At 43.3% G+C, this 11789-nt stretch overlaps 1 protein-coding gene across 1 annotated transcript in view; it reads left to right on the top strand.

Annotated features, from left to right (window-relative positions):
* Positions 1 to 11789, top strand: part of LOC111655882 (protein tyrosine phosphatase receptor type M) — a 149163-nt gene that overhangs the window by 116174 nt on the left and 21200 nt on the right. The window contains exons 21-23 of the mRNA XM_087174279.1: positions 3851 to 3938; positions 4868 to 4944; positions 9400 to 9436. Coding sequence (XP_087030405.1) covers positions 3851 to 3938; positions 4868 to 4944; positions 9400 to 9436 — 202 coding nt within the window. The remainder of the gene's footprint in view (positions 1 to 3850; positions 3939 to 4867; positions 4945 to 9399; positions 9437 to 11789) is intronic.

Genomic DNA, 11789 nt, shown 5'->3' on the forward strand with positions numbered 1-11789 from the left:
CCCCGTCTGAATCAGGTCTGATTAGGCAACCGGCGATGGCAGCCCGCTGCTCTCCTAAGACTGTTGTCACACAACAGCATCCATAATCTGACACCATGCCTCTTGCTGACACCAAAACAAAAGATTCTTCCCCAGAAGAGCATCACTCTCATTTCCTCTCATTAGTGTGGGGGAGGCAGGCAGGGTTTGGCGGCACTCCAGCCTCCTTGCCGTTCCTAAGCACCACACCAGACAGCCTCGTCTCACCCTGATGCCAGGTTGTAACAGAGTGGCTTCAAGCTATACTTTTGAAATCCTTCTTTTTAAATATCTCATCTGTATCACTTCAGTCTGTCTATCTCACATCACACTGACCCTTTTCACTGATAGCATTGCCACTTTTTTATACTTACATCTTCTGTCTATCTTTATCACCTTTCCCCATCCTCACCTTCTCTCTTTTTAACTTGCATCAGATCTCTCTCCTTCCTCCCCGCTTACATCCTTTACCTCTTATGTGCTCTCCCTTGCTTCATGTCTTTTTTTTTTACTGCAGCTTACTTATCTACACCTACCGCATTCCTTCATTGCTTTCCTTTCCCGCCCCTTCATCTCCTTCCCTGTTTAGTTCTACTATGTGTGGGCCAGATTTATCAGTAATTAACTCCCCTCTTCCCCCTCATGACGGCAGAATTAAATAATGCAGCCTCCCATTGCTACCTGTAGCATCAGATCATTGAAGGGCTGGAGTGCTTTGGGCTGCCCTCCGGGCCTAATCCATTATGGATAAAGGTGTTTTGGGTTCACGCGGCCGAACGCATAACAGTCAATCAACAGGAAGCAGCGCCGCAACGAACCATTGGCCTCCGTCCCTTTACCCTGCTGTCACCTAGCTGTCCACAACTGCCAACCGCCTGTTGCAAAAAAAAAGAAAAAAGAAAAAGAAGTGGGATGTGTGTGGGATGCTTACAGTGTATAACGGAGCTCATTCTCTCTTGGCTAGAGCGATTCATTTGTATGTTGTGCTCCGCTGCTGTCTTCTCTACATCAATCTGTCCTAAGGTTAATGCCCTTTTTAACCGTTTATTTTTGATGATAGATTGGAGCCTATAGTGCACCTCTAAACCTGTTGACTTACACTGTACTATATCTCTCTCTGACCCATGCTTCTTGTTATTCTGTACGTTAACTTTGGATCAGATAAACGAGGTAAGCCAATACTTTTGGTTATTTGTGAGTTTTTTTTTTTTTTTTAGACTTGTAGATGATATCACAAACCTGACAGATTGATGGTGCTTGTTGGCTGTTTTTTTTTTTTTTTCTTTAGGGCCCTGTGGGATTAAAAACATCTCACATATATGATCACATCTGAAAAAGGGCATTTACCAACAGAAGCTACGCAAAGTTACTAAACTGTTTGACAGTGTGCAGATGATGAAATGTGTAAAATGTGTGTCTCTTTGAAGTCTTTCCCTTTCAATCAGGAACAGTGAGATCCATGAATGCTCCAAGACTTCATTCAGATGTTGCTTTACAAAGCTTTTCAAAAGCATACGTACTTCCAATACAACCAGAATAACTCACTAATGTGAAAACCGATTGATGTGGGAGATATCAATGACTCAAACCAGCAATTCCTGACACTATACTACAGCTGAGGTGCGGGTCAACAAATGTTTTAGCGTTTCATTATCACATAGCTAAACCAACCAATGTGGACTACCGGATAGATGATATGAATGGTAAATGGAAAAACACAGTTCACATTTTGCAAACTTGAGGTGTATACTTTTGCAAAAGCTTTATGAAGCCACGTTTGATATAAACTAGAACAAAATATTTTGCATGTCTAAATTCTTTTGCACGTTGAGACACAGTTTTAGTGAGCAAACAGGAAGCAGAAAACAACTTTCAACTGCATCGAAAATGTGATGTTGTCATTGTGCTCCACTTGTTTTTCAGCTTGTTTTAATGTGAGGGGATGGGGGGGTGGGAGGGATGGGGGCGGTTTGCTACTAGCCCAGCGTGTGATCCTGAAATTCTCGAAGCTCCAACTACAAGTGAACACTAGTCAGTTTGAATGAGTCTCCTTTTCTCACACACTAGATGATTAATTAATTCAGAAGAAAGAATTCTGCTTCTTTGTGTTACACCCCCCCCCCCCCCCCCCCCACCCCCTTTTATTTTTAACTTTGCCATGGCGTGTATGTCAAGTGCTCTGTTCCCGCCTTTATGTAGGTTCTCCCATAGTGGTTGTATGCAGAGAAAGCAATGTGCTTTAAACTTCAAATAAGCAGTCACGGACAAAGAAACAGCGATGCAGACAAACTGTGCTGGGACTAGAGTACAGCAGGTAGCCTGTAATTAAAAACGCACTAAGTTGGATGTGGGCCAATGGGAATAATTCAAGGGATGGTGAAAAACTACCTGCAGATGCGGTGAAGTAAAACACATCACACACCTTTGCTACAAAAATGGAGCCATCCGTTGTTTTTCCATTACTGTCTGGTGAATTTCAGGTAGCCAATTTATCCTTGTGTGGGTGTGTTAGCCTTTAAATTTAAAACAGTAATAATAATTTCTCTCTCTTTGGACACAAATTACTTGATCACCGTAATTATGTATTTTTTTCTGAGTTTAGGACTCAAACAGCTGGAGGAATGAGACTGTAGCACCTGGGACAGGCAGGGTCACTCAGTCTAAGAGAGAACGATTATAAAGTTGCCAGGTATCGCCTTTCAGCTTGAAGATGATTTGTCTTCGGATGCTTAATACTAGCCCTGTATCCTTCAGAGTGACAGAGAGAATGACATTGGCCCGTGCATTTACTCAAGACATACTGCCACAGGAGGAGAGGCTTATGTAATCTATCTCTGAGACATGCTTCCATCTTCACTGGAAGGATGGGACGTATTTTTAGCATATTAAAGCTGTTTCTCAGTGAAATCACTAATCCTTAGGACTTAATACAGGAATATGTCCTTGTGTGGTGTCTGAAAGGCCTTTATTTGCGAGACAAATGGCCCGCTGCCTGCCATGGCGCCGAGATGAATGAAACCATCAACTCCTAGAGCAGTGATGATTGAAGACAGTGCGTCCAGCTCTCTCAGACTGGCTAATCACGCTAAAAGAACTCTCCAAACAAACTGTTTAACCTTCGATAAATGCTCTCAGATCTTTATTTGCAGATGGCCTGCATTCTGATGTATCAGCTGACTTTTCAAATGTGCATTAACTTCCTATTAAAAAAAAAAAAAAAGAATAGTCAGAACAATAACATGTTTTTGCCCAGACTAGCCGGCTTGGAGCCAAACCCACCCCACCCGCCCCTGCTGAACAGCGGTGGACTGGCAGTGGAGATGTATTTTTGATAATTTGGCTTAATTGTGCCTGGTGTGCCATCAGAATGGAAATCTCCCCAGCAAGAGATGATAAATATTTCATGAGGGTAATCTGAGCGGAGCAGTTTTGATCTGCAGACGATGAGCTGGCTTTATTTTTCCCCGCGACGAGCTGATTGAGTCCTTCAGATGAGGCAGACAGACAGCCGCTGGGGTGGCTCCGCCCGGCAGAGCGGCGCAGGGGGAGAGGTTTGAGCGTGGCTCCCGCCGCCTCTGCCCTAATGGTACTCGCTGTTTGACACAGCTTCCCGGGATACACCATCCTCCCTGTGTTTCATGTCTAATAATTATGTGAATATATCTCTCTCTGTGTGTCTTCCTTTGGGTTACAATGTTCCCCCTCTTTTTTTTCTTTTTTAGAGCTGAAAGAGGAAGACTGTGTTCTTTATCCTGGTTATCATTTACAGTGCTCACACATGACACCATATTTCATCTCCCCCCTCTCTGTTCTCTGTTTTCTGTCTTTTCAGAGCTTTTTTGAAGGACAGTCAGCGCCATGGGACTCTGCCAAGAAGGATGAGAACCGCATGAAGAACCGATATGGGAATATTATTGCATGTGTGTACAAAGCACCTCCTCAGCGCTCATGAATTTTTGTGTGCCGTTCCCATTCTTCTGGCTGATTTATTGGCCAGTCTTGTGACTCTGGATAACTATAAGCTGCTCAAACAGAGTTTTATTATCAGCCAACGAGAGCAGCTTTGACCTTTCCAATCTACTTTTATATTCATCTTCCTGCAGTGTCTTTCTCAGTTATGAGAAATAAGCTGTGCGGCATATGGCACATAACATGTAGCCTCAGCAGTGTTTATGAAAATGTAAAATTTGATTTCACAATTAATTCCTGCTACTTATCCAAACCTGAGCTGAGCTGCGATGCAAATTTGCCAATTAATGCTGATTGGAAATGTCATTTTAACCCTCCTTCAACTGAAATCACTGCTGTCGCTGTAAAACCTTGAAGATCAACCTTTGGTGATTGTCTCATCACTTATTGGTTTTGAAGGTACATTACGTAACTTTAGAAAACCGATTGGTGTTTTAATTTGGGTGTGAATGAGGGTATATACGGTATACTCAAAGTAAATGTGTTGTGGGTTATTATAATGCATTTGCATTATGCTCACACATTACTAACCATTCATTCAAAGTTTTTTAAAGTCTTCCAGTAAGGTCAGTACCCTCCAAAAATACAATTTTGATTACAACTTTTTGGTCTTGATTTCATTTGGTCCAAATCATCAAGGTCTTAAACTGACAGCAGCATCATTGTACGCTAAGTCACATGACAGCAGCCATGTTGCATTTCTACAGCTCCACTTTTTAATTGCACTGCTCATTCTTCCAATCGTCCATCACCACTTTCCTCTCTTTGCTGCTGTGTTTTACTGTCTGCCTCTCCGTCCCTCGCCCCCTTTTCTTCTCCTGATGCCCTCGTTAATATGATTAATTCAATGCTGGTTTCTTCCTCTCTGCCTCTCTTCCAGATGATCACTCCCGTGTCAGGCTGCAGGCCCTGGAGGGGGAACAGAGCTCCGATTACATTAATGCAAATTACGTTGATGTAAGTACACACACCAGCCAGCGCCACCGACGCAAAGGTCACTGCGCTTCCTCTCAGGGAGAGAGAGGGCGCTGGTGCCGCCGTCACGGGGGAGCCTTAGGGACTGCGCTTCCCCTGCTGCCTGCCCATCACAAAAACACACACACACACAGACAGGGACACTCATACATGCACACATTGCCTTTATATTCAACTTTAGAGGGCTGCTGTATCACTCCATTTATTGGATATATTAAGAGGAATAAAGATCAGAGGCTGACAGCGCTGGGTGACAGAAAAGCCAAACAGGCACAAAGGGGGAACTGAGGTTATAGTTTTGGGTTTTGCTTTGAACAACAGCTCAAGCACATTTTGAGAACCAAAAATGAGAAGGAATGGGGGGAGAAGTGTCACGGATGATTAATTAGCGAAGTTATAACATTGGATAAAACTGAAACAAAACACAAGATACACAAAGAGAGCACAATATGTTGCTTTGAACAATCACAGTCAGAAACAAAGAACATACACAGAACAAGTGAAAATCATTGTAGTTAATCTGCTACTTTATTGTAACATTTATCTTTGAATAATTTTATCTATCAAAAAGAATTCCACAATTCGTCATACCTAAAATAAACCAAACATATATAGAAACAGATTTTACTGTCACAATATGAGATTCCTCCGACTCTCCACCTCTATGATTAAAGTTTGGTTAAGTTTAGGCAACTAAAACCACTTTGTGGAGGCGAGGGAACAGTTATGGTCATGGTGAAAAGACACCAGTAGTAACTGTGATACAAACTGCGATCTCTGCTGACAAAGACGGACTATTTGTACGCCCAGCTGTCCATCCACCCCTCCCACCCCACCCTCCTCTTCTTTACTAAGATGCCTTGCTGCACAATAACAAAGTTGCACTACTGCCGCTTTTGCTTCTGCTGTGGTTAAGTGGTTTCTGGTAAGAAAAATGTAAACAGAGGTCATTTTAAGTATTTCAACAAACAACCCCCGTGTTGTCATTTTTCCTGGCAAGGGCAGACTGTAAAAGATTGCAGGGTGCGTATCAGCATCACTCTTGCTTCATATCTATATCAGGCAGCTGCCTTCTCCACTGGAAAACCTCTTCAACAGAGCAGTGAATCAAACTAGAGGCAGCAGTTATCTCCTGTACAGAGATTTAGTTATACTTCTTACCACAGGAGAGTACTTGCAGCGCGGCTTTTACATGCACCTAAGTGACACAGCATACCTTTACAGTAAGTAAAAGTCATTAAAAAGTGGCGTGAGACATACCTCCCGTTGAAAACAGATCTAACTCACTTAGCTCAGACAGTATGGAACCTCCTGATCTGACCTGATTTGCTGTTAATAGCAGTGTTAGTAGCAGGATGTGACCAATCACAGCAGCTCATTGGCCTCTTTGAGCAGATGCTTCCACTCCATGTGTAATGGGCTGGTGATGTACCTGACTCCCTAAGTGGTTTTCTGCTTAGGAGAGAAATCTCACTCCGTCTCCCATCTTCTCTTCCCCCCGCCCCTCTAATGTGGTAATTTGTAATCTCTTGTTACGCCTTCAAACATAAATTCATAATGCAAGGTGTGCCACAGCAAATGCAGGGGGCTTAAATTATTTACCTTTCCTACCATTCAGTTTATGGTCCATTATGCTGCGAAAAGGGATGCTGCGGAGAAGACTCTCACAATAGAGAGCGCCCCATTATAAGATAAGAATATACGCATATTAAAGAGGATGGGGGGAGAAAAAAAAAGGATTTGCACTGCTCTGCCAGCTTCATTGGGAAAAGTACTTAGTAGAAATGCAGGCAGATGGGTAATGATGTTTTTGCTCTTCAGAAAGCTTTTTAACCCATCTAAAAGCTTGTCCTGCCCAATAAACTCTTATGTGTAGAACATTTCCCACAGTGTTTGTTATTGTACTCTATTATACTGCCGATTATTTCGAGTCATGTATGAGTAAGCAGAGGCAGGCGGGTATGTTTCTCTTCTCCTCAGCTGATTGAGTATTTTCATAAGCATTTGGGAGGCAAGGAAACATAACGTAATGGCCTGTGTTCTGCAGAGTTGTCTTTGTGCGCACATGGGGCGCAAAAAGCTTTGCTGGGGTTGTGTGTGGCATACTGAGGTAATGCAGTGGTTTGATAGAATTTGCAAGCACGCACACACATCAAGCCAGTCATGTGCCCCGACCCCCTGTGTCTGAAATGTTCATGTTCTTTTACAACTAATTTGCATCAGGCAGATATGCTTCATATATAACATGAAACCAACCAGATTATATCTTTTATCAACATAATGAGGAAACATATTTTATTTGTTTTCCCTCACATTAGCTGGTCCTGGCAACTTAAGCAGAATGTTTATGGTTTCGTTTTGGCAAATGGAAAGGTTTTGGTTTTGGCCCACAGCCCCCATTTTATTTTATTTTTTTATTTTTTTTACCTTTTTTTGGTTTGTGGCCCCTTTAAACCAGTCTGTGTCTACTAGAAAACCTCTTGTCACCGGTTACGACCTGGAGTTAACGTCAGATTTTATCTTTAAACACACGATAGATTTGTTTGTTCTATTTGAAGGAAAAGACACTAATTAGAAGAAAGTCAGAAAAATTTCACAAAACTGCAAGAGTTACAGAAAAATGTACATGTAGGCCTGTATTGTATCGTATAACTGATCATAAGATTTATCTTGGGAACAGCTGATATTCAAGATGCGAGGACAATCTAGCCAATTAGGGCCCATTTCAGTAGCTAGTCTGCTTGTTATGCTTATTGCTGTTAATTGAAATTACAATTGTATACATTTATTAGTAGGATGAACCCCGTGAGATGAACCAGCTCATTTTCAAGGGTCTCCTTTACCACAAAACAACTGACACACAAATATGCTCTGAAGGTTATGGGGCCTCGGGGCAGTAACTCCCGTTGCCCTGTTAGTAATCTGGGCTTACCCTGCTCTTTGCCTTTAATGTAGTACAGCATGAGGATGAAACATTGCCAGAGAAGAAGATGAAGACGGCACTTCTTCTTTATTTTCTTGTAAATGTATCTGTGAAAGCAAATAAGTCGTATATAAATGAATTTACCAGGTGATATGGTTGGCACCCCAGACTCGCAGAAGTGGGCTGTCTAATGATATTCAAACTGAAAATACAAATTCATGCCCACAGGCGAAAACACTTCATACTGCATATTTTAGACATTCAACATCCCACTGTTACTGGAAAGAATTAATGTAAATGATCATTGTAATAAGCAGTGCAGCAAAATACAAAGAGCAGAACATATATTTGATTCCTCTTTAGTAATTTACACATCCGTGGAAACAAATCCTGTTCACTTAATAATTTCACTGATGTTTCTGCATTTATCTCCGTGTTGGAGAAACACTCTTGTGTACCTAATGTAACATGCTCAGAAAAAAGCTGCAAGTCCATTTATAGTAAGCTCTACTCACCTGACAGTCACTGTCAGGGCCCTTGCTTCCTCTCTGTCTCTCCCTCTCTAATCCGACGCCGTACTGGGCCTCCACTTTACTTGACAGAACATACATGAAAGCACAAACAAATCTCCTCCTCAGTCCAGAGATAAAGAAGTCATTAAAAATGGAGGACAGCTGAATTGCTGAAGGAGCCCTGTGGATGAGAGAGAGCGAGTGAGGAAAATATCCTTTGTGTCTTTCTCCCTTCATTGGAGGAGCGTTAATCACAGTCCAAGTTAAATTGAATATGAGTGAGATAAGCAGAGCAGCAGGGGTGGGTGCGGGGAGGTGGGGAGTGGGACAATCAAGAGGAGGCAGGGCTGGGGAAGAGCCTTTAAGTCCTAATGTTTTGTTTCCTGCCTCATATCTCAGGAGAGAAGACAAGGAATTGCACAAATAAAAACTTGAAGGGATTAGAGTAATCCGTGAGACTAGGGGCCTGTTGTGAAGATCAGTGCTGTTAGTTGTATCTTGGGGATTATCAACACTTTGGCTGCTTACTCCAGAGGTGTGCTGCATATAGAGTGTGTGATGGAGAGTGTTTATGCACCTCGCATCCAGGAGCATCCGTCACAAGCTTTTTACCCGTGCATTTTCCCTCACTCAATGTCAGATGTTGAAACAAAGAACTGAATGGTTGTACAGTAGCAGGCAAACAGCTGGCAGACTGACTGTGCACAGTATTTCTTGAGCTGCAGAAACATTCCTCAAACAATTCCTCTTAAGGTGGAGCAGCAGTGCTCTGAGGGGGCAATCTGAAACGGCAACAGCTGTCGACTGGGATTCAATACAGTTCAAATCTGTTCTGTTCAGTGATGTAAAGTGCTGTTTGTGATGAGTTGGGATGTAAGGGTGAACCTTCACAAACAGAATATCATAGTCAGCGTGTGTTTAGTGAGATAAATGACCTCACGTCATCTGGTCTTTTTACGAGTGGGAGGGAAGTGAAGTGACTCTCTCGTTCTCTGTTTTCAGGGCTACCACAGGCCGAATCACTACATCGCCACCCAAGGTAAGAATAAAAGTTTCTGACTAAAAATTGGCGAGGCGCTCTGGGCTGGAATGTGCAGGAGATTTTAAGGTTGTCTGCTTGTTTGTGGTGGTGGTGGTGGTGGTGGGGGGGTTGGGGAGTGGTGTGGGTGGATGTGTGCAGGTGTTCACGAATATCTTTCTGAACATCCCCATCGTTGTTTACATACGCTCTTGCAAACTACTCTTTGATGCTCAGTCAAGTGTGTGTTCGGGGAAATCTGTTGCCGCTCAGCGCGCACGCACACACACACACACACACGCTTTTACACACCTCTGAACGAGCAGAGCAGCATGCTCTCTCTCTCTCTCTCCGTCTCTTTCCCTCTTTCCTTCCATCGGTGGTGTGGGAGCGATTAATCAGGCAGTCTGGGAGAAAGCTGAATAAATAAATGGATTAGCTGACATGTACAGGCACATTTTGTCACTGTGTTAATCTGGCCGGCAGATTCGCAGGGCGAGGAGCACTTACCATGACCCCAGAGGTTAAGTCTGATTGATGGTTAATTGTTATGAATTTTGCGTCGAGAGCCTCACTCCCCCACAAGAGGGCTGCATGCATTGAGATTTTGCATACCACTTTAGGAAAAAAAAAAAAAAAAAAATCGGTGGAGGGGAAAAAAAAAAGAAAAAAAGGAAGAGGCGTTTTTGCGAAGAGGCCTTAATGGATTCACAATCTGCTTTGGCGGAGCTGGGAGTTGCATAATTACCTGTTTATTAGTGCATTGCTTCTCTTCCTCAGTGTCTCAATTAAAACAACCCTCTGTTTGCTCTTACTCCAGAAAGAGATGGCATACCAATCAGGCGGAGGCCGCTCAGTTTGTCTGTCTGCTTGCATGCACAGCACCTGCTATATACTGACCACCGAGTCAAACACTCAAAACCAAGCCGTCTGTCAAGTGGCGACTCTCTCCTGCGGGGGCGTCGGTTCACAAAAACAAGTGGCTTTAACTGGCACGTTCACCTCTGAAAGGATTTCAGATGGATTATTATGACTCCCTATAACTGTCTTATAGTCATTAAGAGCGTTCTATATTTCATTTAAAAATATGCACATGGAGTTTAGCAGTCAAAGAAAATATTGCAAACAGAAACCTTCTTTGAGATGAAAAGCTCAAGAAGCCAAACGTGTTTCCATTCAAGTTAATTAGCCCCTGCTTTCTCATTGAGCTTGCATAATAAGTCCTCATTTTCCATTGACTGTATCGCAGTCACGATAAAGCTTTTCACAGTGTAGAGCCATCCAGTGCGAAAGAGTGGAAGTGTGTGTGTGTGTGTGTGTGTGTGTGTGTGTGTGTGTGTGTGTGTGTGTGTGTGTGTGTGTGTGTGGAAACATCTGTATTCTCTGGGAGAGCAGGCCCTTTTATAATTCATCATCAGCTCCGGCAGACTGACAGGAAGGAAGGCTCAGTCTGCTGACACTGAGGCAAAGAGCAGCCAGAGATGATAGGAAAGCCAGACACAGACCTGTCTCTCTCAGTCAGACAAACTGCATACTGTAGCACCTGAAAAGAGCACCTGGGCATTGGCACAGTTGCCTGAAAATGGGGAAGTAGTCTGTTCTCTCCCCCCCAGTAAAGTTTTTCAGTGAGTGACACTTTCCACTCAAGTCCGCCGGGACCAGCGGGAGCTCAGAAAGTGATGAGACCCGCAATAGTGCTGGATAAGCTAAAAAATCTTTTGTCATAAATTGGTTGTGGAGGTGGTTGAGGGTGCGCTTAATATGACAGACGTGTGGGATAACGTTGTCCCTGTTCTCTTATGCTATAAACTACAATGGCACTCATTAGTTGGCGGTTTATTGACGAGTCCCTTTGCTCTGTCAAGGTGACAATGGCAGGTAGAGCAGCTGTCACTCCATAAAAGCCTCATCACCCAAGCTCTGCTCATCATTATGTAGGTCATTCTCTCATCCAGGACTTTTTTTTTTTTTTTTTTTTTGCTGCAGCACTACAACAACTGACTCTCAGTAATTCAGCGACACCAACAGCAGCTCGCCTACTTAGCAGATTGAGTTCCAGCATGCGGCGCTGCCCTCTCCCCTGCTTTGCCTCTGTCCATTTTTATGTCCTGCGGATTGTTTAAATACCGATCAGACATGAGCTTCTTCCTGGTGGAGACTGTGAATTACACTGAAGCCAGGGTACAAACAGCTCTGATAAGTGCCTGCATCCTCCTGGTGATGTGGAAAATATTCATGATGCAGGAAGGGGTTCAATTTCATCAAGTTTTCCCCTCCAGCCGTCTCTGCTCTTCCCTCCCCTCCTTCACAAGCAGCAAATGTCACCAGCAGCGCAAAAGTTTTATTATTTACAGGTTAACATCTCAAACCCCAG

This window comes from Seriola lalandi, unplaced genomic scaffold (assembly GCF_002814215.2).
Source record: "Seriola lalandi dorsalis isolate HSWRI2012SDOR001 ecotype SW California unplaced genomic scaffold, Sedor1 jcf7180002054334, whole genome shotgun sequence".
NCBI lineage: Eukaryota > Metazoa > Chordata > Actinopteri > Carangiformes > Carangidae > Seriola > Seriola lalandi.